At 59.1% G+C, this 23,968-nt stretch overlaps 1 protein-coding gene across 9 annotated transcripts in view; it reads right to left on the bottom strand.

The window, feature by feature from the left end:
- The window catches only part of HSPG2 (heparan sulfate proteoglycan 2), a 109,939-nt gene that overhangs the window by 22,219 nt on the left and 63,752 nt on the right, over positions 1 to 23,968 (bottom strand). For 3 of the 9 annotated variants that reach the window (XM_027521128.1, XM_027521146.1, XM_027521160.1), the window contains 30 exons: positions 18,505 to 18,597; positions 18,142 to 18,222; positions 17,708 to 17,938; positions 15,322 to 15,435; positions 14,039 to 14,166; positions 13,835 to 13,921; positions 12,684 to 12,742; positions 12,327 to 12,494; positions 12,060 to 12,170; positions 9,977 to 10,077; positions 9,705 to 9,885; positions 8,485 to 8,610; positions 8,166 to 8,318; positions 7,938 to 8,080; positions 7,529 to 7,664; positions 7,285 to 7,433; positions 6,925 to 7,075; positions 6,029 to 6,198; positions 5,783 to 5,924; positions 5,198 to 5,349; positions 4,910 to 5,045; positions 4,661 to 4,812; positions 3,585 to 3,720; positions 3,291 to 3,442; positions 2,329 to 2,467; positions 2,083 to 2,234; positions 1,341 to 1,476; positions 1,072 to 1,223; positions 730 to 877; positions 36 to 187 (listed from right to left, as the gene is read on the bottom strand). In XM_027521128.1, the coding sequence (XP_027376929.1) occupies positions 36 to 187; positions 730 to 877; positions 1,072 to 1,223; positions 1,341 to 1,476; positions 2,083 to 2,234; positions 2,329 to 2,467; positions 3,291 to 3,442; positions 3,585 to 3,720; positions 4,661 to 4,812; positions 4,910 to 5,045; positions 5,198 to 5,349; positions 5,783 to 5,924; positions 6,029 to 6,198; positions 6,925 to 7,075; positions 7,285 to 7,433; positions 7,529 to 7,664; positions 7,938 to 8,080; positions 8,166 to 8,318; positions 8,485 to 8,610; positions 9,705 to 9,885; positions 9,977 to 10,077; positions 12,060 to 12,170; positions 12,327 to 12,494; positions 12,684 to 12,742; positions 13,835 to 13,921; positions 14,039 to 14,166; positions 15,322 to 15,435; positions 17,708 to 17,938; positions 18,142 to 18,222; positions 18,505 to 18,597 (4,131 nt within the window). The remainder of the gene's footprint in view (positions 1 to 35; positions 188 to 729; positions 878 to 1,071; positions 1,224 to 1,340; positions 1,477 to 2,082; positions 2,235 to 2,328; positions 2,468 to 3,290; positions 3,443 to 3,584; positions 3,721 to 4,660; positions 4,813 to 4,909; positions 5,046 to 5,197; positions 5,350 to 5,782; positions 5,925 to 6,028; positions 6,199 to 6,924; positions 7,076 to 7,284; positions 7,434 to 7,528; positions 7,665 to 7,937; positions 8,081 to 8,165; positions 8,319 to 8,484; positions 8,611 to 9,704; positions 9,886 to 9,976; positions 10,078 to 12,059; positions 12,171 to 12,326; positions 12,495 to 12,683; positions 12,743 to 13,834; positions 13,922 to 14,038; positions 14,167 to 15,321; positions 15,436 to 17,707; positions 17,939 to 18,141; positions 18,223 to 18,504; positions 18,598 to 23,968) is intronic. The other 6 variants (XM_027521153.1, XM_027521183.1, XM_027521137.1 and 3 more) reach the window with 4 other exon arrangements.

The raw sequence follows: 23,968 nt of genomic DNA, 5'->3' as shown, positions 1-23,968 counted from the left end.
TCCTACTAGGTCCTGCCCCGCGCTCACGCCCCCACCTGGTGGTGAGCCGGGAGGCTGCCTCCACGCCTGTGCCACGTGACCTGTGCATGGGCCTGGCCGGGGACCACGCAGTTCAGATCCAGGGTCTGCCCTTCGGCCACGTGGGAAGACGACGACTCGATCCTGATGGGCATGGTCCCGCTGGGGCCTGGGGGCACAGAGACAGAGAGCCAGGGCTTTGGTCCTAAGTCATTTGGGAGCCTCAACTGCAGAAATTCCCACTGCCCCCCAGGTAGGAACGCTAACACTTATTACAGGATGCCAGGCACTGTTCTAAGTGCTTTCTGTGCATTACCAACTCATGTCAGCCTCACAAAATTCACCGACTTCCTGCGATGATGGGCGTGTTTACCACCCACACTGATGCAGTAGCAGCTACCAGCTAGCGCAGCTCCTGTGCGCTTGGTTATTGAAACATGAAGGCCAAGCGTGGCTAGTGGCCACTGTACGGGACAGCTCTCTGAGGCTGAAAGGACCCATGTCCCCGTTTCACTGACGATGGTACCGAAGCCGAGAGGGGAGTCTCTCCCTCAAGGTCCTTAGTGGCGCTGGCAGGGTGTGAACCCAGGCTTCTTTCTGGGGAGCCCTCGTCCTGGCCCACCACCTCGTCTGAGTGCCCTGACTACAGAGCCCTTCTTCCCCAGGAAACACAGGTACCAGCATCTCCCACTCCCTTCCTGGGTCACTCACTGGACTCACCGGAGGGGCCACCAGTGCCGGGGGTGACTGAGACCACGATGGAGGCCTCCAGGGCATCGATGTTGTTGTTGGCCCGGCACACATACTCGCCGGAATCTGCCACGGACATCTGGTGCAGCCTTAGGCGGGAGCCGTGGGCCTGGGGGTGCAGAGATGGAGGGGGTTGAGGGGCTGAGGGGTCACTGGCTGGATCAGGCCTCCTCCATCAGACCGGCTGAGGCCACCCTCTGTCTTGTCTCAGCAGGAGGAAGGACCAGCAGCTAACGCTTCGGGCCGCTTGCCCTGGGGGCTGTCCCTGAGGTGCCCACCCCACGGCCGGGCTCTGCTCCATACCTGGTGTCGAGCAGGAAGGCTGCCCCCACGCTTGTACCACGTGATGGTGGCCTGGGGCTGCCCAGCGACCACGCAGTTCAGATCCAGGGTCTGCCCTTCGACCACCGTGGGGGACGAGGACTCGATCCTGATCGGTGGGGAGACACTGGGCACTGGGGACCGAGAGAATGGGCCAGACAGCCGGAGTTAGACGGCAGTGACCAGTGCCAGGACCTCACTACCTCCCCCGGCACCCACTCGCCTGACCCCCTGCCCTCGGCAGTGCTCACCGTGGGAGGAGTCACTGCCCTGGATGGTGACGATGAGTGAGGTCTCCTGGGAGCCGGCACCGTTACTGACATGGCACACGTACTCACCCGAGTCTGCGGGTGTCACCTGGGGGATCCGAAGCCTGGAGCCCACGATCTAAGGCGGAGCAGGTGTCAGTGGGTGGGGGCGTGGCCCCTCCACCTCTCCCAGACTCTGGCATCCTTGCTGCCTTGCTTTGGGGAGGGTTGGGGGGGGGCCCTGCCCCCATCCTGGTCTCCTCCTGAACTCCGTCAATGGCCTTTCTGAGCTTCTGGGCTGGGTGCAGGGTGCCTCCAGCCTTTGCACTCTTTCTCAGCTGTCACCCCTCCAGCAAGCCCGCCGAGGCCCTCCGTGGGGACTCTTTCTACAGGGCTGTCACACGGCACACCTGCCTTGCCCATTAGTCTTTGAGCTACCCGCGGGCATGCCTGGTCTCATCCCCTTAGAATTCTCAGTGGCGGGAGTGGGACGTGGCCTGGAGCAGGTTCTCGGGGAAGGGCCAGGAGTGAGCGAATCACAGAATGTTCTGTGCTGGACCCACGCGGGCCAGTGGGACTCCTCTCGGTGTCCCCAGCACTGGCCAGGACCCCTCTGGCAAGAACGCTCTTTGTGTGTTGAATGACTGAATGAGCACAGAGGAGGGCTGTGAGGAGCTCCTCCCGGTTCCCATGGGGGCCAGCCACGCCCCCTGGCGTGCACCCTCTCTGCTCGCTGGCTCCATACCTGGTGCCGGCTGGGGAGGCTGCCTCCACGCTTGTACCAGGTGATGGTATGGGGGGCTTGGCTGGCCACCAGGCAGTTAAGGTCCAGGGTGCGCCCGTTGGCCAGGGAGTCAGAGGAGGACTCGATGCGGACAGGGTACACCACGTTTTGGTCTGGGAGCGGGGAGAGAGGGGGGTTAGGGTGTGGGGGCCAGCGAGGGTGGAGTGGCCCCTCCCAGCCCGTCTGCGGCGACCCTGGGACACTCACAGCGGGTGGGGCCACGGCGCTGCTGGATGGTGACGAGGACCGAGGCCTCCTGGGTGCCTGAGCCGCTGACCACGCGGCACACGTACTCCCCGGAGTCCGCCGGAGTCATCTGGGGCAGCCGCAGCCTGGAGCCGTGAACCTGGGAGGCCAGGCGGGCTCAGAGCTGTGCTGGGGCTCACGGTTCAGGCCCCCTTCCCTGGCCGCCCCCACCCAGCCTGAAAGAGCCTGCGGGAAGCTCTTCCAGGGAGAACCAGCACTCAGGACCCTTCAGCTCCTTTGACGGGGTTTTGGGATTCAGGCTCCCTTCCCTGGCCACCCCCGCCCAGCCTGAAAGAGCCTGAGGGAAGCTCTTCCAGGGAGAACCAGCACTCAGGACCCTTCAGCTCCTTTGACGGGGTTTTGGGACTGGGTCTAGTGGGAGGAAGTAGAGGCTCAGCATTTGTGGATGTCCGATGGAGCAGGTGGATTCCCTAGTAGTTGAGTTGGTAAAGAATCCACCTGCAATGCAGGAGACCCCGGTTTGATTCCTGGGTTGGGAAGATCCGCTGGAGAAGGGATAGGTTACCCACTCTAGTATTCTTGGGCTTCCCTTGTGGCTCAGCTGGTAAAGAATCTGCCTGCAATGCAGGGAGACCTGGGTTCGATCCCTGGGTTGGGAAGATCTCCTGGAGAAGGGAAAGGCTACCCACTCCAGTATTTTGGCCTGGAGAATTCCATGGACTATAAAGCCCATGGGGTCGCAAACAGTCAGACACGACTGAGTGACTTGAAAGTTCACTTTCACTATGGAGCAGGTGAGCTAGGCAGTGTGAGCCCATTTGACAGATGAGGACACTGAGTCTTAGGGAAGTCAAAGGACTGGCCAGGCAAGATGGCAGAGCAATATCCGAACTCAAAGCTCCTCACTCCGCAGTCTCGAGGGTCCTTCAGGCCCCCTCCCCGCTTAGCTCCCTGCCTCCTACCTGGTGCCGGGCGGGCAGGCTGCCCCCACGCTTGTGCCACGTGACCTGGGCGTGGGGCTGCCCAGAAACCAGGCAGTTCAGATCCAGCGTCTGTCCTTCAGCCACGTGTGAGGAGGATGACTCGATCCGGACCGGGGGGGTGACCCCCAGCGCTGGGGACAGAGGGCAGAGAGTGAATCCCCAGCTGGGAGGAGGCGGGGAGGGGAGGGTGTGAGTGGAGGTAGGGTCTGCTGGTTTCTGGGGTCCTGCCTTTGCTGGAGTGGGGAGCCTCCCCCCCGAACCCCCATCACTCACCAGGCACAGAGTCTACAGGCTCAATGCTGACCAGGACAGAGGACTCCAGGGGCACTGAACCGCCCACCACTCGGCACACGTACTCGCCCGAGTCGGCCGGAGACACCTGGTACAGTCTCAGCAGGGAGCCGTGGGTCTGGCCAGAATGGAGGTGGGGTCAGAGGGGGCCCTCTCAGGATCCTCGCACTGATCACCTGCCGCCCTGCCTCACTCTGAGCCTGAGAACTGACTTTTAACTCCATTCTGCTCAGAGGTGGAGAAGTGGCTGTCTCATCCCAGGACCAGGGGTGGTCAGGAGAAGCCATGGGGAACTGAGCAAACACTAACACCACACTCCATCAACTTCTGGACACATTTAAAATAAAAAAAAAATAGGATGGAGCTGGTAACATGCATATTACTTTTGCTTTATTATTATTTTTGGGTGTCACCGTGTGGCCTATGGAATCCCAGCTCTCCAACCAGGGACTGAAACCAGGCCCTTGGCAGTGAAAACACAGAGTCCTAACCACTGCACAGGCAGGGAATTCCCTAGACACACTTTTAAACGCCTCTGAAATCAATATGCATCTAATAGCGAATTACAAACGGCAGGGTTTTCTTCTTCTTTTTTTACCTCAGAGGTACATAAAGTAACAGTGCATCTTACAATCAGTGGCATCCTAAATGCTACAGAATATATCAATACTAACAGCTACTGACGTGACACTAATACAGCTCTAGCACTTTCAGTGAGCCAGAACTCTGAGCACTTTGCATGCAAATTAGTTCCCTTCATCCTTAAGATAATTCTGTAAGGTTAGTACGATCGTTACCGTTTTACAGATGCTGAAAATACGCTACAGAGAGATTGAGTGATTTGCCCAAACGACTAGGTGGGGGAAGCGGCAGTCACACTCCACTTGGGCTGACCGGTCAGAGCGTCTGGGCTCTGAGCATCGCATCACACACCTGCGCAGAGGGGTCCAGGGCCTCTCCGCCTCAGAGGAGCCTCCTGCTCTCCCACCCCTGACCTCCCCTTCCCAGGGGCCTCCCTCCCGTCCCCTCCTCGGCCTGTCCCTCCTCCAGTCCCGTACCTGGTGCCGGGCGGGCAGGCTGCCCCCACGCTTGTGCCACGTGACCTGGGCGTGGGGCTGCCCGGGTACCACACAGTTCAGATCCAGGGTCTGCCCTTCAGCCACATGGGAGGAAGAGGGCTCGATGCGGACGGGCTGGGTGCCACCAGGAGCTGGGGGAGGAGATGGTCACTCGGTCAGTCAGGCCTCTGCAGCGGCCCCGGCCTTTCCCCTTTTCCCTCCAAGCCCAGGCCGGCTGGCCCCACTCACGGTAGGCGAAGTTGGCGCCCTGGGTCTTGGTGACTGTGACTGTGATGGAGGCCTCCACGCCGTTGCTGGCCCTGCAGACATACTCGCCTGCGTCCGCTGGGGAGGCCTGGAAGATGTACAAGCGGGAGCCACGCACCTGGACAGACGCGGGCAGGGGTGTGAGCGGGGTGCTTCCCAGAGCCCGGCGGGCGCCCCATACCCTGTTCCTCCGAGCTCAGCTCCCTCCGCGCCCTGTGGTCTGCTGTGTAGCCCTGGCTGGCCACCTCCCACCTTTCTGCCCCCGGGTACCTGGTGCCGGGCAGGGAGGGTGCCCCCACGTTTGTACCACGTGACCGGGGCGTGGGCCTGGCCTGCCACCACGCAGTTCAGGTCCAGGGTCTGCCCCTCGGCCACTGTGGGGGACGAGGACTCGATCCTGACGGGAGGGACGGGTCCCGGGGCTGCGGGGAGAGGGGATGGGTCATAGATGCCTCCCAGGGGAGACGGCCAGAACTGCCCACCCTGGAGCTGGCTCGGCCTGGTGGGTTTAGAGTTAGAGGCCTCCTGGGCTTGAGGTCCTCAGCAGAGCAGCCTTGGGGAGGGGGCTGGAGCAGGAGCCCAGGCTTGCAGAGGGGTGTGAGGAAGAGGGAGGGAGGGATGAGGATAACTGAGGCTGGGAGAGAGGCAGGGGCGGGAAGGCGCGTAAGTGGGCCAGACGGAACAGCGATGCGAAGATGGCGGGTTATTCAGGAACGCGGAGGCCACCTGGGCCGGGCCCTGTGGCCAGCGCCGGCGTGGGCCTCCCAGCCCTGATCTCCACGTCAGCAACAGGAGTCACGAGCCCTCGGGAAGGCCCTCGGGCCCCTGCCAGCCTGTCACTGACTGTCCACTCACCAGGGATGGTGCCGGCGTCAGAGGCCTCGATGGAGACCAGGACGGAAGTCTCGAGGGGCCCAGAGCCCAGGACCACGCGGCACACATACTCTCCCGAGTCGGCTGGGGACACCTGGTGCAGCCGCAGCAGCGAGCCGTGGGTCTGAACGCAACCGGGGAGGGTCAGGAGGGGGCTGGAGCTGCTCTGTGCAGCCCCTCCTGCAGGCTGGCCCTGGGCCGGGGGAGGGGTGCGGTGGGCTGCTCTACCTGGTGCCGCGCGGGGAGGCTGCCGCCACGTTTGTACCACGTGACCTGGGCGTGGGCCTGCCCGGGGACCACGCAGTTCAGATCCAGCGTCTGCCCTTCGGCCACGTGAGAGGAGGAGGGCTCGATGCGGACGGGCTGGGTACCGCCTGGAGCTGGGGCTCCACCGGGAGCTGGGGCGCAGAGGAGCTGGTCAGTGGCCAGGGCTCCTGAGCTCCCCACTCCCCACCCTGCAGCCCTGGGGTCTGACCAGGCCTGAGCTCGGGAGGACGGATGGGAGCCCTGGGGGCTGGGACCACACTGGCGGGGCCAGCTGGACCCTTTTTTCCCCTCTCTGACCTTCAACCTGCCGTTCCAGGCCCATCTGCCTGCCCACCTAGACCTTGACCCGTGACGAGCTGCTCTGGCTCTCAGGGAACCAGAGTCCTTTAGCACCCTGGGGTGGGGCGGGCCACAGGATGCCGACGATCACTCCCCAGCCCCTTTCTTCAGAGTGTGTGCTGTGCATCCACAGTACACTAGGGGATGCTGTCCCCATTTCACACGTGAGGAAACTGAGGCCCCCAGAGGTACAATAACCAGTCCAAGGCTGGCTGAACCAGGACTGCCGGGACTTGAGCGCAGGTCAACCCGACTCCCAGCTCAGAGCTCAACCCTGACTGCTGCTTCCTGACGAATTCCGGAAACAGTACCCTCCCCATGGGGGTCTCTGTAAGTCAGGTCAAACTGTCTCCACCCTCAGACCCCTCATCTCTCCTCGAGGGGAAGGAGGGGATTGGAGCCTGCCAGGAGCGCCTCTTCCTGTCTGGATAGCACCGAAGAGACCCCGGGGCGCCATCCTCGGGAACACAGGGGAGGCCGGAGGGCTCAGCCCTCGCCCAGCCCCTCTGGCTCCTCACCTGGGGTGTAGCCGGGGCCTGGATGGCGGCTGTGGAGGACAGAGACGATGATGGAGGCCTCCTTGGGGCCTGAATCGTTCTCCACTCGGCACACATATTCTCCAGAATCGGCTGGTGATACCTGGGGCAGACGCAGCCGGGAGCCGCGCACCTAGGCCAGGTAAGGACAGAGGTTTGCGAGGATGGGAGGGGCTCTGGTCGCCGTCCCCTCTGCGCCTGGCTCCGCCCGGGACTGCCCCAAAGGGGGCTGCAGAGAGAGCGAAATAAGGGCGGGCCCTGCTCGTGCAGAGCATCTCCTCCTGGGGCGTGACGGACCACTCCTCGGGGGGCTCCCACCACAGGGCTCAGGGACCCTCGTACCTGGGCGTGGGGAGGCAGGCTGCCCCCTCGCTTGTACCACGTGATCTGGCTGTGGGCCAGCCCTGCCACCACGCAGTTGAGGTCCAGGGTCTGTCCTTCGGTCACAGAAGGCGAGGAGGACTCAATCCTGACCGGTGGGGTGGTGGCACCTGGGATGGGAGGCGGGGTTGGTGGGGGAGTGAGGCAACCGCGGGGGAGCCCCGGCTGGCCCTCCGATGCCTCCAAGCCCCTGGAGGCCCCGCACCTGGAAGGACGACCACTTGAATCCGGGCCTGGGCGGTGCCCGCAGGGCTGGTGGCCACACAGAGGTAAAAGCCGGCGTCGGCGGCCGTGATGGCGGGGATGAGCAGGGTGGCAATGTCTGTGCGCTCTGCACGGGCCTGCCACACAGGGAGAAGGGGTCAGAGGCAGCCTGGCATGGGCTGGCCAGGGAGGGCGGGCAGAGGCGTACAGGCCAGCTCAGAGCCGGGATCGGGGCCCCGGGTGGGCACCCAGGCAGCAAAGCAGGAGGCTGACAGCTTCCCCCTGCCAGGACACCCGGAGTGGGAATTCTGAGCACGGCAGCCTCTTGGAAGTGGAGGGAACTGGAGGAGGAGAGGGGAGGGGCAGAGGGCAGGTGCTGGGACTCGGCTGAGCCGGGCAGGTACCCTCACCTGTGGGGGGAGGCTGCCCCCTTCCTTCCTCCAGGTGATGGTGGCACTGGGCACCCCCGCGGCCCTGCAGTACAGCCTGACGGTGCGGCCTTCGTGTACCTGGGTCCTCTCTGGGCTCACCTGGACCCTGGGCCCGCTGCCCCCTGCAGACAGAACCCTGTGAGAACACCTCCCCACGGCTGCCAGGGCCAGCCCCCACCGCCTCCCCGCTCAGCCCAGTTCTCTCACCGTGCACGTGGAGCACAGCCCTGGCCACGTGCTGCCCGGCGCTGCTGTGGGCGCGGCACAGGTACTGCCCTTGATCCGAGGCCTCAACGGCTGGCAGGCGCAGGATGCCACGATGCACCTGTGCTTTCTGAGGGAGCTGGCCACCAGGGCCCCCTGACGGCGGGGAGGTGGGGTCAGTACCCACTGGGATGGGCATTGCTGGGCCCACCCACCACTGTGCGCCAAGAGGTTGAGGTCCACCTCCTAGAGTCCCACCCCCTGGCACTCCCCCACATCCAGGAGAGCCAGGCTCTGACAGTTGTACCCGCCACGGCCTCACCTGTCCACTCAAGGCTGGGCATGGGGTGCCCCGTGGCACTGCAGCGGAACTCGGCCATCTGGCCCGGCTGCACTGTGAGCTGCGGCGGGTGGATGGAGACCACAGGGGCGGACGGGGTGGCCGAGGCTGAGGAGCGAGGAGACAGCGTGTGGGGTCAGGGAGGGGAGGGACCCGTGCCAACGGCCTCCTTGATGCTCGCTTTGCTGCCACTCCAGCCCTTCATGGCCATTTGTCCACACAGCAGGCAGAGGGAGTCTCTACATTGTCAGTCAGTGGGAGGGATTTCCCTGGCGGTCCGGGGGTTAGGACTCTGCACTTTCACTGCTGAGGCTGCGGGTTCGATCCCCGGTTGGGGAACTAAGATCCCCACATGCCTCTTGGCTCAAAAAAACCAACACCCAAACATAAAACAGAAGCAATATTGTAACAAATTCAATAAAGACTTCAAAAAAATGTTAAAAAAAAATAAATGTCATTGGCGGTAGGGGTGGGGGGGACTTCTCTGGCGATCCAGAGGTTAGGAGTCTTCCCTTTCACTGCTGAGGGTGTGGGTTTGATCCCTGGTCAGGGAACTAAGATCCCACAAGCTTCACACGCGGCCAAAAAAAAAAAAAAAAGTCAGTGGGATCTCGTTACTTGCCCACTGATGGCCTGTTCGTGGCTTTCAGAACAAAAACACCTGAATTCCCTGCTGTGCCTCACTGAGTGCACTCACCTCTGCCCATATCTTCAAGTTCCTCACCCACCCTTCCACGCTGGCCCCGCCTTCCCTCAAACAGCACGCTCCTGCCTCGGGGCCCTTGCACATGCTGCTTCCGCTGTCAGCTCCTGCACGGCTGAACCCCTTCTCTTCCCTTCAGGTCTCAGCTGAGATGTCACTTCCTCTGGGGGGTCCTCCCTGACCACCCCATGTAGAAGAGCTCTCAGCTCAGGCCCACCTCAAGCCTCGCTTTCCTTCCACTCCACTCACATCCCAGCACCGGTGTGCTTCTGTTGTTTGTCCACTGTTTCCAGACTCAGTGTCTCCCCACAGAACACGGAGGGCGGGAGGGCAGAGATACTGCTTGTCTAACCCCCCAACCCCATTTCTTCTGAGTCTAGGGCCTGCCGTACTTCCAGTTCAGAAGCTGTCAACTGAATGGAGAGACGCTCCTCGGTCCTGGAGAGCGTGGAGGAAGGGGCAGGGCCGGGTGGGTCAGGCGTGGACGTGAACAGTGTACCTTGTACATGCAGCGTGGCTGTGCCCTGGTCCATGGCGAACATATTGGAGCCGGTGCACACGTAGGTGCCCGCGTCACTGGGCTGTACGTTGCGAATGGTCAGGATACCATTGAAATCCATGGCTCGGCTTGGCAGTTTCCCATTATGCAGGCGGGTCCACACCAGGGTATAAGCCGGAGACTGCAGGTGGGGGAGGCCAGAGAGATGGGCGTGGGGCTCAGAGACCCCAGGAGACGGACCCTCGCCAGTGCCCACTCCCTGCCCCGCCCACCTTGCTCTTGGCCGTGCAGATGAAGGTGACGTCGGCTCCGGGGCGCACACTCTGGCTACGTTGCTCCTCCACTGTGACCGTGATGGGCTTGCCGGGAGCCTCTGCGGGGGTGGGAGTTTCCCCGGGGAGCTGGGTGCTGGCCAGGCCCCTGTCCTGGGTCCACTTTCCCCCCCTCTCTCTCCATCCCCCCAGTCTGGCTTAGCTTCCATTCCACTCCCTGACATCTCCCTCCCTCCTCCTGGCTCAAACCCATCATCTCCCTTCTCCCCTGCAGGCACCGAGCACCCATCAGGCTGTGGCCAGAGAACATCACACCATGATCCCCTTGGCTCCGGTTCATCATCATAGACCACAAACGAGCTCTTAACAATTCGCACTTCACCCCAGCGGGGCTCTCTGTCTGGTATGAGTTTCTATCCTCTTAAACAACCATTTCACACCTCCTCCCAACTTCTCCACCCTCCAGAGTCCTCCTTCCACTTCTGTGGCTTCAACTCAACTTCTGGAGAGAAGTGAAATGACTAGTCAGGAATTTTCTACGATCCCCAATCTCCCCACCTCCCTCCTCCCTGGTCCCTGAAGGGCGAGCCTTCTCCCCACCTCCAGCCCACCCTCCACTCCCCTTCCTGAGTGCTGGAGCCCCTCCCGAGGACCCCCTCCCCCAGCCGTGCCCTCCCTGGCTCCCTTCCCATGGGATCATCCCACTCCACAGACAAATGTGTTCTAGAATTTCCCATATCTGAAAATGACCCCGACCCCACATGCGCCCCCCCACTGCCCACCTCCTGCTCTACTTCTTGCCCTCTGTTCAAAGGCAAGACTCTTGAAGCAGTCATTTACACTGGTTGCCCCCCCATCCATTCTCTGCCCCACTCCAATCCAGTTTCTCCCCCTTCTCTTCACTGCAAACCGCTCCTGTCAAAGCATCAACTCTGAGGGTTATTTCTCTGCCTGGAGCTGACCTCCTGGGAGCTTCTGGCGAGGGGGCTACTCTCTCCAGGAAGCCGTTTGCCCCCTGATTCCAGCCACCCCCTCCCCCAGCCTCCTCCTGTCTGCGGGCTGTGCCCACTTGCTTTCTCCTCTATCTGACAAGCTCAGGTTGGGGCTCGCCAGGGCTCTGTCCTGGGTGACTTCATCCTGCCCCACCCCTGTACCCACAGTTCCCAAATTCATTTCTCTGGCCAGGGCCTCTTTCCTGAGCTCCAGATTCACAGCTCCAAAATGCCCACCTCATGTACACACTTCAGTGTTTCCCCAAACATCTCAAACTTTTAACAGGGCTAAAACCACACTTGTGGTTCCCTGGGACCTGCTGGTGGCAGGGGTTGCCGGCATCCCGTGCACACGCTCTGGCGTGGTCACTTCTGCACCCGCCTGCCTGAATTCTGCAGCAGCTGCGTTTCTTTGCAGGAGGGTTTCCTCAGGTCACTGTGCCTGCCCACAGGGTGGGACAGAAAGCAGCAGCCTCAGTGCTCCTGGAACAGGCCCCAGTCAGTGACTGACGGGAGCTGGTGCACGCATACCCCAGCTCCCTTGGCCCTGCGGCAGTGGGTGGGCGCTGGGGCACAGTGGGGGGACTCCAAGGAGCTGACTTTACTCTGGAGTTCCCTGGTGCTGCCCCAGCTGTGTTCAGCAACACCTGCTCTAGGTGGTAATGTGCCCAGTGATGACACACGCTTTCCTGGGTACCTTCTCTTCTCGCTTTCATTTCATTTCCCAAATAAACTACATGCACACAAATCTTTGTCTCAGTCTCTGCTTTGGGGGCAGCCCGAATGAAGAAACTCTGCTGTTGGAGCCTCTCTCATCTTGGTAAATGGTGCCCTGTGTGCCCAGCTGCTGGAATCCAGACCCTTGGGCATCTTCCTAGACTTTTCTCTCTCTGGGTATCAAGTCCTGCCAGCTCTGCCGGTATCAGTTCTACCATCTTGACGCCATCATCTCTTCCCATCTTTCTGGCCAGTGTCCTCATCCAGGAAACCACTGTCCCCCTCTGGCAGATGAATGCACCAGCGGCTTAGGTCTACAGTGTGCAGCCTGGCCCAGGACAGGCAGTGCTGGGGTTAGGGGACGAGGAACTCACCAGTGACCAGCAGCTCTGCCCGGCTGGTGTTGGCATGATGGAGATTCCGACAGGTGCAAATGTAGACTCCAGCATCCGAGGGCTGGACGCTGGGGAAGTGCAGCTCTGAGCCTGGTGGCAAGGCGGGGGGCGGGGGCTCATCAGTGAAGATGCAACCTTTTACGACCCAGTCCTGCATGTGGGTCCCTACAGGATCTCAGTAGGGTAGGCTCAGGCCTGTGTCTCCCCTTCCACCAGGGTGGCCGAGGGGCCTGGGGCCATGCGTACCTTGATGTCGCTGCTGGGTGCTGCTGGGCAAGGGCCGCCCATCTTCACGAGACCAGTAGAAGTAGTGGGGTGGGCTCCCGCTGACCTGGCACCGCAGGGAGTGGGGGCCGCCTTGGGGTACTACGCTCCGAGTTGGATGGACCTGCACCACCAGCGGGGCTTGGTCTGCTGGGAGAGGGACAGGGGAGGCCACTCAGGCAGGAGGTCCCCAGCAGGCACCACTGTCTCAAATCCCCCTGCCCTCCCAAAGACTGGCACACCCTGTCCCCACCCTGCTCCCCAGACCTAGTATCTCTCAGTCTCCCCAGGTCCCCTGCCTTGCCATCACCTTTGACCCAAGACCATGGTCCCACTTACCCTGCGGCAGGCACCGGCCCCCTGGCACATTGGGATTACCCACGTATCCTGGGGCACACCTGTAAGGAGGGACAGGGACAAGCTGTGTCAGGCCTCAGGGGACCCAGTGCCTCTTGGCGGACTTGGGGAGCCAGCTCTCTGCCCACTACAGGGTGAGGAGACTCAGAGCTCAGGAAGGATTTTCAGAGACCAAAACGGCCCCAGCGCAGAGCCTCTGTGAGCTGAGAAAGCTGACTGGGGCAGGGCGGCGGGGTGGTGCGGGGAGAAGGTCAGCAGGTTGGATTCAGGGAAATATTCATTCAACAAACATTTATGTCCATGTGGTCACAAAGAGTCGGACACGACCGAGTGACTAACACACACACACACACACACACACACACACACACACACACACTAAGCAAGGTTATGGATGCACAACAGCAAACATGATAAAATCCTTGCTCTTAAGGAATTACAGATATGAGAGTGAGGGACATGCATGCGGGCTGGGGTGGCATGGTGGGAGAGGGGCACTTGTCCAGCCCTGAGAATCAGGATGCTTCCCAGAGGACGAGACTCCTGGGCTGTTCTATTCCTTTGAAGCAGACTGTAGTCAGCAAAGAATTTATCCCCATTTGCAACTATTTATTTGCAGGATTACCCACTGTCTTGTCTCCCATTACAGGCAGTAGACTCTATAAGGGTTGGGACTGAATCTGTTTTGCTCATCACTTTGTTTCCAACACGTTTCTACACTGCACGGCATACAGTAGAGTCTCAATAAAAACGCGCTGAACAATGGAATAAAGCTCAGCCTTGAAGGTCAAACAGGAGTTAGCCAGGATGGGGGCGGGGGTCGGTATGTGGATGGAGAACGATCCATGAAGAGCAAAAACAGCACATCTAAAGAACTGAACATGAAGAAGTCAAGGGACACCCAGCTAGAGTACAGAGTTAGGTGTCAGAGGTGGGATGAGCCTGGTGAATGATAAGGCTACTACCTAAGGAGCTCGGGCTGGTCCCAAGGGCACCGGGGAATCTTGGCAGAGTTTTGGACAGGGGAGGGACACGATCCTGGTAGGGACCTTTCTGAGCAACATCATCCAGGACTCTCAGCTAGGAGTTTACCCCATGCCCCGCTCCCTGCATCCCTCCTGTAGCAAACTTACTGCTCACAGTACTGGCCAGTGTAGCCAGGTTCACAGGCCGTGCAGCGGTACCCTCCAGCTCCCAGGCTTTCACAGGTGCGGGAGAACCTGCGGTAGGAGGCGAAGCTCAGGCTCTGGAACACCCACCCCCTCGTCCCCTCACTTTCGCCCCAAGAGTCAGTGCAATGCCCTCTCCCCCCTCGGGCCTTGAGCAAGGGCACCCACATGTTCTCTGGGTTGGTCAGTGGGCAGGCGCAGGGCTGGCAGTCCTCGGGCGTTCCGGCCGTGGCATCTCCATAGTAGCCAGGGGCACACTGCTCACAGAACTCCCCAGCGGCGTGGTGCTGGCATTGCTGCAAGGTGCAAGGATGTCAGCCACTTGCTATTTGGCAAAATTTACCCCAAATCATACTCCCTCCAAGGGATTTGGTAATCCCTTGATCTGGAAATTCCACATTCGAGCTTATCTTAAAGAAATAATCAGGGAGCGGCACAATGAATTCACTACAGGATGTTCCATTCATCTCAGCGGTGTTTTTAAAAGCACAATGCTGGAAACACACCAAGAAAAAAAGAACTGAGAAAATTAAAAAAGGAAATTCCATCCAAAAAGCTATCAAAAAGGATATTGATTGCATTTCTTACATTTTTCTATCTAAATACCTGTAATATCACAGGAAAGTACCCACTTGGGTGTTGTATGGGGGCAGAGTTTTGAAATAAGCACTTAATTGTATAAAAAATGCGTGTGCGTTTTATGTTTTCCTCCAAAGAGATCTATTTTTTTTAAATTAATGTAGCATAATCCTCATTCGATATTTAGTTGGTGGTTCTGTCAACCACCTGGTCCTTGACCACGTATCCCGGAGGGTTATACATATACCACTCTGAAAAGCTCAGGTATAAAAAATATTGAAATATTGAAAGATGTCAAGAAGTGAAAAAAAGTTGATCATGAAACACAGTGATCCTGGGCTTATTTGCAAAACGAGACGTATATTAATCTGTGTAAACCTTTGCCCAGAAAAAAGAACTCCACAGTCTAATGTTGACAGTGATTACCTCCAGATGGTAGGATTTCAGGGAATTTTAACTTTGTTTTTAAGTTATCTCTACAGTCTGATTCTTCTACAGAAAACATGTGTCACACTGGTGATAGGAAATAACAGGAACCAGCCTTCTCTTGTTTTCTGGATTTTTGGGGCTGTACCACGTGGCTTGTAGGATCTCAGTCCCCTGGCCAGTGATTGAGCCCATGCCCGCTGAAGTAGACCACCAGGGAATCCTCTAAAGCTTTCTTTATAAAGAAGGGCGCTAATTCCCGGCTCTGTTCACCCCGCCATGTCTGCAACCCCTCAGTGCCTCAGACCCGCTGGCCCAGGCACTTTGCCCCATGGGATGCGCCCTGTGACTTTGCCCCTGGACGTCCGTCTAAACACACCAAAGCCCTCCCACCCCACCCAGCCCCAGCCAAGCAGCCCCCTGCCCTGGCCCTGCGTGCATCTTACTGAGCAGGCCCCGGTCTCCGGGTGGCACAGGTCTGAGTGGCCATTGCATTCGCACAGCTCACAGTGGCCGAGGTAGAGTCCACTCCCGGTGCGCGTGTAGCCCGGGGCACAGTCCTAGGGGACAGAGGGGAGCGTTGGTCTCCATCTCCAAGGTGGTCCCACCTGCAGCCGGTAGACCCAGAACTCCTCTCCTCAGTCATCTTGACTCCCATTGGCTCTTGGAGGGCAGAGTCCAGGCCCAGCTCCCCGTCCCAGCATCCCCTCTCAGGGGCCCTCCTCTCCTCCCAGCTCTGGAGAGCTCTGGAGAGCTGGGAGTGTCTGCCCCCATCCTGTCTGGCATCCCCAGTCATGGATATACTGAAATAATAGTTCATCCTTAATGGAGAGGACTCTTGAGAGTCCCTTGGACAGCCAAGAGATCAAACTAGTTAATCCTAAAGGAAATTAATCCTAACTGTTCATTGGAAGGACTGAAGCTGAAGCTCCCATACTTTGGCCACCTGATGCGAAAAACTGACTCATTGGAAAAGACCTTGATGCTGGGAAAGATTGAAGGCAGGAGGAGAAGGGGGCAACAGAGGATGAGATGGTTGGAGGGCATCACCGACTCAATGCACATGAGTTTGAGCAGGCTCTGGGAGATGGTGAAGGACAGGGAGGCCTGGCGTGAGGCAGTCCATGGGGTCACAAAGAGTTGGACACGACTTAGTGAGTGAGTGAACAACAATGCAGAACCCTTCTCTGGCCCCAGGGCTTCGTTCCTAAAAATTCTTCTAGCAGGATCTTTATTGAAAAACAAGCCCTACATGGAAAAAGGAGCGCTCAGAAGACCTGGAGTTGGGGTGACTCCTTGAAGACTTTTATGACTGTGTTTACCTTTGCCCCATAAGTGAAAGAGGCAGCACCCAGGTAACCAAGGAGGTTTTTACACATCCTAAGTGACTAATCAGGGGTTCTGAGAACAATGAATTTCTATTCGCTCTGCTGCTTCTTTGAAATCTCTCCAGGCCCTCCCCTCCCCGACCATTTCAAAGGGATGTTTATAAATCTGTTTTGTTTCACTGTGGAAAATGTGCACCAGGGATCCTGCCTTCTCCAGGAGTTCTCCAAAACGTGTTGTTTCACCAAAAAAAAAAGTGTTGTTTCATAACTTCAAGGGACATGAAGCTCATCTCCTTGGATGTGAACGCTCCTGTGGCCATGGCAAACGTGCACAGATACAAAGCTGTAGAGACACGGGCTTCTCGCCAGGACTTCCTGAGTTGGGCTGGGGAGCTGGCTGTTTGACCTCCCTGGTGCCCACCTGGCATCGCAGCCCTCCCCACTCTCCTCCCGCGATCCCCCTTCCCCGCTTCCACACCCACTCATCCAGTGTTAAGTGGTTGCCCGCTCTGTGCCTGGGGATTCAGGGGTGAGCAGTCAGCGCAGGCCCTGCCCTTGCGTTCAGTCTCCAGCAGAGCCCTGTAGATGTTCTTGGAGTCCCTCCAACGGCCTGTCCTCCCTTCCACTCCCCAGCCCCCTTCCCTCCCAGTCGAGCTGCCTGTCTCTCCCTGGCCCCAGCCATCTCAGTCGCAGTGAGCAGAGAAGTTTCCTGGGGCCCAGTTCCAACCCTGGCGTTCCCTCTGCAGCTTGGCAGTAGTTCCTGCCGGGGGAGCCTTACTCCAGGTCTGAAGAAGCGCCCCCCGCCCCAGCTTTCCAGGGGTGACCCTTCTGCATCGTAGGCTCTGTCCTCACACATTCCTCTTTCTGACACTTCTGTGTATTTTGTCCTCCTGCCTAGAAGCCTACTCCCATCCACGCTGTTCACCACTCGGAGGCATCTCCAGGCTCTGCTTTGGGCTAACTTTGGGTGTCTCCGTTTGTCTCCGTATCTCTGGCGAGCACCCTGAGAGGGCAAGCTGTGTCTTAACTCTGCAGGGTGTAGCTGTGTGCCCTTGGGTAAGTCACACACCTTTCAGAGCCTCATTTTTTAAAAATAATCTGTTAAAAGGGGGCAATTACACCTCTCTCAGAGCTGTTGGGAAGAACATATGCCCTGTCGCCAAGCATATTAAAGTCATGATGGTGACCGTGTGCATGCCTGCTAAGTCACTTCAGTCACGACTGACTCTTTGAGACCCCATGGACCATAAGCCCACCAGGTTCCTCTGTCCGTGGGGTTTTCCAGGCAAGAATACTGGAGTGGGTTGCTGTGTCCTCCTCTAGGGGCTCTTCCTGACCCAGGGGTCGAACCTGGGTCTCTCACGTCTCCTGCACTGGCAGGCGGGCTCTTCACCACAAGTGCCACCTGGGAAGCCCACGGTGATCACAGGCCGTGGGAATCCCGGCTGACCTCTTGCGGACCCAGCTATGCTGGTGCAGAGGCGGCTGGGCAGGCCACGCTCACCTGGCAGGACGAGCCGACGTAGCCCGGGGGGCAGCGGCATTCCTCCACCTCCAGGGCCCGGGGTCCCTCGGAGGGGCCGGGCTGGGCGACCTCAAGGCTGACCCCGCTGATGCTGGCCGCCAATGGCATGGAGGAGAATGTGGCTCGGACCAGGAGCTCGTCCAGGTCAGCCAGCGCCATCAGGAGGTGCTCGCGGGTGGCTGGCTGCCCGTCAGGCCGGCGCCAGAATTCCTGCGTGGGGGGAGAAGACAGCAGATGAAGGTGAGGCGTTGGCCTTGCAGCACCCCCACCCCCAACCCCTGCCTCCCAGGCACTGGCTGAGGACAGTGAGCTCAGGACCGGGGTGGAGTAAGAGGCAGGGGAAGCTGGTGTCAAAGCCGGGCTCCAAAGCAGGCTGGGGAGGGTCAGACACGGTGTGGCCGAGCGCCTCTCACCTCTCGGAAAACGACCTCGTAGTTCTTCCTCTCCGGGCCCTGCAGCGCTGGCTGGGAGGCTACCAACATGATGTTGTTGCCCTGGGGAGACACCAGCAGGATTGGAGGGGAACCGAGGGGCTCTTGGGGACAGTAGATCCCCCAGTCCCAGCCTCCCATCTCCCCAATCTCCCAAGCTCCTGTGCCCTAAGGAGTCAGGTACAGGCCCTGGAGCCGGGCCGGGCCTCTGTAGTTCCAGACATGGGGTGCGGTGGGGGCCCTAAGCAGTGGGTGGGTGCCGGGCCAGCTGAGCGCTGACTGAAAGGGCAGAAACATCAAGCATGCCCCCCTTCTTCCCGCCTGGCGCTGAAGCCCCATGCTCACCGTGATCTGGACGTCGGGGTCAGAGAGCGGGCTGCCCTGGGCCCCCGCCGTGTAGGAGAGGGTGTATCGCAGCTTCCCGCCATAGGCCGCCACCTGCAAGACGCAAGCCCCGCAGTCGCACGCTGACTCTGCCCTCCTCTGGGATCTGTGTGACCCGACAGGTGAGGGGGCGGAGCCTCGGAAGGCCTTTCTGCACCTGTGCTGTCCCCCCAGCCAACCAGAGCCCCACGGTCACCGAGCTGACTCGACACCCATCAGTTCCCTCACAGTCTCAGACCTGGGGGCAGCGTGCCCCTGAGAAGCCTCTATGCTGTTTTGTCGTTTCCCCCTTTCCCACAGTCTCTTGACCCCAGCAAACCAGCTCTAAGTCCCTTCCAATAATGGAATTTCTCATAAAGCAGACAGGGGTAATGACCGTGAGCACCACAGGGAGGCTGCAAAAGGCTCGAAAGTTCTCAGCCACGGCAGAGGTGGCAGGGGAGGCTGACAGCCCCTTAGAACTCCTGCTGTCTGGGCCAGCGGCTTCTGTTTGCTCAGAATCCACGTCCCCCGTTTTTGCAAACTGCAGTCCTGGTTTCCTCCAGAGGAAGCCACATCCTACAGGCAGGCTGTGTGGTTTGAGGGGCCCGCCCGCTCCTCCTCTACAGGGGCGACCTGAGCCAGACCTGGCCAATCTGCATATTCCACCACTTCCCTTCTCTGCTGCACCACCGATGAACACGTGAACCTGGCATGTCTGCTCTGCTGGAACAGAAAAACTCCCCTGACTAGTCAGATGGGAAGCGAGAGGATGGCGCCAAGTGAGATAAAGTGCTAATGAGTCCCTGGATCCAGCCATGCCTGATAGCAGATACCCTTGGGTTCTGTAGTTGCATGAGCTGATAGATTCTTTGTTGCAGACAAGCCCACTAGACTTGCTTCCCACTGCTCACAACTGGAAGAGTCCTTCTGTCTGCTGCTGGGGGCTTCCCACGTGAGCAGCCAAGACCCCAGCTTTGCCCCACACGACTTTCCTTTCTCTCTCTGCCTCCAGGGCAGATGTTCAGATCAATGCCACACTGCATCAGGCCTAGTCCATTTGTTCATTTGTGTTCATTCAGTTGGCGAGCATTTAATGAACACCTACTGACGACATGCCAGGCCCCGGGCTACACAGGCCCCGAGGACGTTTTCCACAAGTTCAAGGTGAGGGAAGGAATTTATGGGCATAACCAGATAACCATGAAATAGCTTGTTTCCTGTTTTCTTTGGATGCCACCAAGTTCACCGCCATGTCTAAGATCAAGCTACAGGCTGTAGAGCAGGGTGGCTAAGGGAGTAGACTCTGTGGCCTAATATGGGGCTTTGAGTCCGGCTGTACTGTTTGAACTGGAGAAGGCGATGGCACCCCACTCCAGTACTCTTGCCTGGAAAATCCCATGGACGGAGGAGCCAGGTGGGCTGCAGTCCATGGGGTCGCTGAGTCAGACACGACTGAGCGACTTCACTTTCACTTTTCACTTTCATGCGTTGGAGAAGGAAACGGCAACCCACTCCAGTGTTCTTGCCTGGAGAATCCCAGGGACGGGGCAGCCTGGTGGGCTGCCGTCTATGGGGTCGCACAGAGTCGGACACGACTGAAGTGACTTAGCAGTACTGTTTGAACAGCCTTGGACACGTCACTTAATTTCTCTGAGCCCAATTTGCCTCCCATGGAAATGGGAATAAAAATAATATTAATACCTATGTTAAAAGGTAGAATGAGGATTAAGTAATAAAGGCCACATAAAACCCTGCACCCAGCACAGAGCCTGCTGAGCCCACAGCCTCAGTGCTAGCTGGGTCCTCTCTGAACTAGCTCCACTCTGGTTCCAGTAGCTTTTTCCTATCTTCATTTCCCCCTGGACCAAACTGTCTTGTCCTCTTCTCTGAACGTTATTTTATTGCCTATTTTCTGTATTCTTAAAAGGCACTCTAAATCATTTTTGGAACTATACAAATACAAAGTGTATTTGTATTTTGTATTGTATGTGTATTTGCCGTGCTAGAACTTCCCTGGTGGTCCAGTGGTTAAGTGTCTGCCTGCCCACGCAGGGGGCATGGGTTTCATCCCTGGTCTGGAAAGATGCCACATGCCTGGGGCAACTGAGCCAGTGTACCACAACTACTGAGCCCGTGCTCTACAGCCTGTACTCTGCAACAGGAGAAGCCCATATACAACACAGAGACCCTTGGAGAGCAAGGAGATCTAACCGGTCAGTCCTAAAGGAAATCAGTCCTGGATATTCATTGGAAGGACTGATGCTGAAGCTGAAGCTCCACTACTTTGTCCACCTGATGCGAAGAGCTGACTCATTGGAAAAGACCCTGATGCTGGGAAAGATTGAAGGCAGGAGGAGAAGGGGACGACAGAGGATGAGATGGTTGGATGGCATCATCAACTCAATGGACATGAGTTTGAGCAAACTCTGGGAGGTGGTGAAGGACAGGGAAGCCTGGTTCGCTGCAGTCCATGGGGTCGCAAAGGGTCGGACACGACCCAGCGACTGAACAACAGCAACAATGCAGCACATGGTAAGTACTTACTGCTCCTGAGTGAATAAATACAGCCCAGGAGCTAGGCCAGTGATCTGGGCCCAGGGCAAAGGCGGGCCAAAGGAGACGTGTCTCACCGCCCAGTTCAGAGAGGGGCCTGTGGCTCACTGAAGGGTAAGGGCTGCGCTGGCTCCAACCTCAGCCCTGCTTGGACCCGAGAGTGGATCTCCGCTCTGGGATTTGGTCTACCCAGCTGTGTCATAAAAGGCCTTGACAAGCAGCCCTCTGATATTTCAGGATCTGACGACACCCCTATCCACCCCTCTGCAAATCCCTGTTACCTTGTTCCCCAGGAAGGTTCTGGGCAGCTGCCAATAATAGAGGCTTTCAGGAAGCAGGGGGAAGCCTTTGTAGGAGAGAGAGAGCTAGGACAAAAGGGCAGGTGGTGAGAGTGGAGGGAGCCGGCCGGGGGCCAAGAGGGTAGAGGTGGGCCCCCAGGGGTGAGCACAGACCCTGGAGGGAGGCCCCGCCCCCGCCCCCGCAGCGAGGCCCTGGCCCTGCTCTCTGGACAACTTGCTCCCCACCGGTCTGGGTCTGGACACCCCGCGGCTCTCACCGGCCGCGGCTTGGGTCGATATCTGCTCATATCTGGCACTGCGTCCCATGTGGACCCCAGGATGATTGACGGGGCACCCCAGAGAACGTTTTAAAATTTAGTGGCTATTCTGGTGTGGATTTAAAAATGCAAAACTAGCATAAATGAGCTGGTACAGGATTGGTGTAAAGAAAAATAAATTGGAATAAATATCTGTCCAAGTAGGGTGCAGAAACAGGCAGAATTTGTGACGCCGGTTCAGCGACAACTGAAGTCTAGTAAAACATGGGGCTTGGAGGAGGAGTCCCTTGGTGGGTGACTTGGCACGTACCTGAGCGCCCACTGCAGAGGACAGAGAAGCAGAGAAGGTGGAGGAGGAGGAGGAGGAGAAGGGGGAGGAGGGCGGAGCTGCTTGCAGAGCAGCTGCAGGCTGGGGATGGGGCGAGATTCTCTGGGGAGGGGCCGGGGGGTGGGCAGCAAAGCTGGAGAGGAGCTGCCAGATTTCAGCATCCATCCGCCTTTGGGCCTCATCCACCTGGGGGATCAGGAGAAGGGGGATGGAGGAGAGGAGCAGGGGGCCAGAAAGGACCCTGTGAGGCCCTGCCAACACCCAGGGGGCCCCAGGCCCGCCTGCTGCCCACTGCCATGGCCTCTGTTCCCATGTGTGGACGCCTGACGCTCCGCCTCCCGTCTCTGCTGCCCTTTCGCTCCTCGCGAGCCTGGTGCAGCCAACTGGGAGAGGCCCAGGCTATGGGGAGAAGCTCAGACAGTGGTGACCTGGCAAGAGAGGGGGCAGACAGCTCTGCCCAAGCCCGGGCTAGAGGGGCCGGAGGCAGGCCCAGGGGCACGCATACTGGGGAGATGGCTCCCCAGGTCTCACGCTCCAGGCAGGCCATGGTACCTCCCCAAGCCATTCGCAGCTCGGCAATGCCTCTCAAGGAACACTGCAGTGGTCCAGGCATCAGGCTGGGGCCCGGCCTGAGGGAAAGTGACTCGGGAAGGCCAGGGGCTCAGCCCCAGGCTTCTACTTGGGACTCTACTCTCTGGGTTCCTCCCCGGGGCCCTAGACGCAGCTGGCCCCCAGGTGGGCCTTGAGTTACCTGTGAGAGCCGCTGTGCCTGGCCCTTGCCCTGTGGGAGCCCCGGGATCCTCCCAGTGGTCATGGCTGCCCGCAACTGCTCCTCTGAGAGGGACGTGCGGTTCTGATGGGCAGAGGGCATAGGCCAGCTCAAGACCACCCCCCCGCCCCCACCCAGAGCCCCAGAGCTAGAGCCCTGGGGAGCGTCCTTTCCCCATGGACATGGCGGCCAGGAAGGCCCACCCAGGCTGGGGAGCAAGAAGCATGCACCCCTCTGCAGGCTGGCACACAGAGGTTCACTCCAGGCTGCAGGAGGGCTGTCCACACAGAGGGCTAACAGAGACTGCTTAGGGGTCAGTGCTGGGGTAACCTGGTGGGCCAGGGACTGTCACGTGGTTTAGCCTCCAGCTGGTGTCCCTGCCTACCAGCCAGCACTCTGGCCGCAGACGGCTGGCGGTAGGACCCGAGCGCACAGCAGGTGAAGCACCCTCCCGGCTCTAATTCCTGACATCGCAGGGCTTGGGTGCAGCCCTGCCCCGGCCGTGGGCCATCGGGCACCACCTGGGCCCATGCGTGCCCACATTGTCTGGGGTGCCAGGAGTCTCCCCATGCGGGGCGGAGGGCATCCAAGAACACACCATGCCCAGGTCACATCATGGTCACACCACTCAGATCACAGGCCTACCTGGTGAGCCCGTCGCATCCGAGCAAAATATGCCTCCCTCTGTGGGGCACAGGGAAATGCCAGGAGATGGCGTTAGAGAGAGAGCGGGGGGAGACAGAGAGAGAGAGAGAGCAAGGTCTGGGAGCTGCAGGGAGGCAGACACTGTGGCCAGGAAAGGAAGAGAAGGGAGAAGAGACTAGAAGGAAGCCAGTCCTGGGAGGAATCTGGCATCCGTGAGTCTGTCCAAGGAGGAGGGACACAGCAGCCTCAGAACCCCCCTCCTAAGTGTCCCTGACTTTCCTAGGACCCTGCACTTGGGGACACACCTGTTTGAACACTGGCTTCAACCAGCAGGCGACGCCTGAACCAAGACCCGCTTTCCCTGGGTGTGGCCAGGTGGCCTGGACTGCTCACGGAACCCATTTAGGTGGCCACCCAGGAGTCCACCCCAAGAACCTGAGCCCCACAGCACCTCCCTCACCACTGTCACGTCATCTCTGCACTAGACCATGCCTCCGGAGGAGCAAAGCCTGTGAGCATCTGTGACTACTGCAGTATTTAAGGGTGGCCTCTGAGCTGGTTGGGCTTCCCTTGTGGCTCAGCTGGTAAAGAA

Source organism: Bos indicus x Bos taurus, chromosome 2 (genome assembly GCF_003369695.1).
Source record: "Bos indicus x Bos taurus breed Angus x Brahman F1 hybrid chromosome 2, Bos_hybrid_MaternalHap_v2.0, whole genome shotgun sequence".
NCBI lineage: Eukaryota > Metazoa > Chordata > Mammalia > Artiodactyla > Bovidae > Bos > Bos indicus x Bos taurus.
The sequence above is the reverse complement of the archived record's forward strand: the minus strand, read 5'-3'. Positions and strand labels throughout refer to the sequence as shown.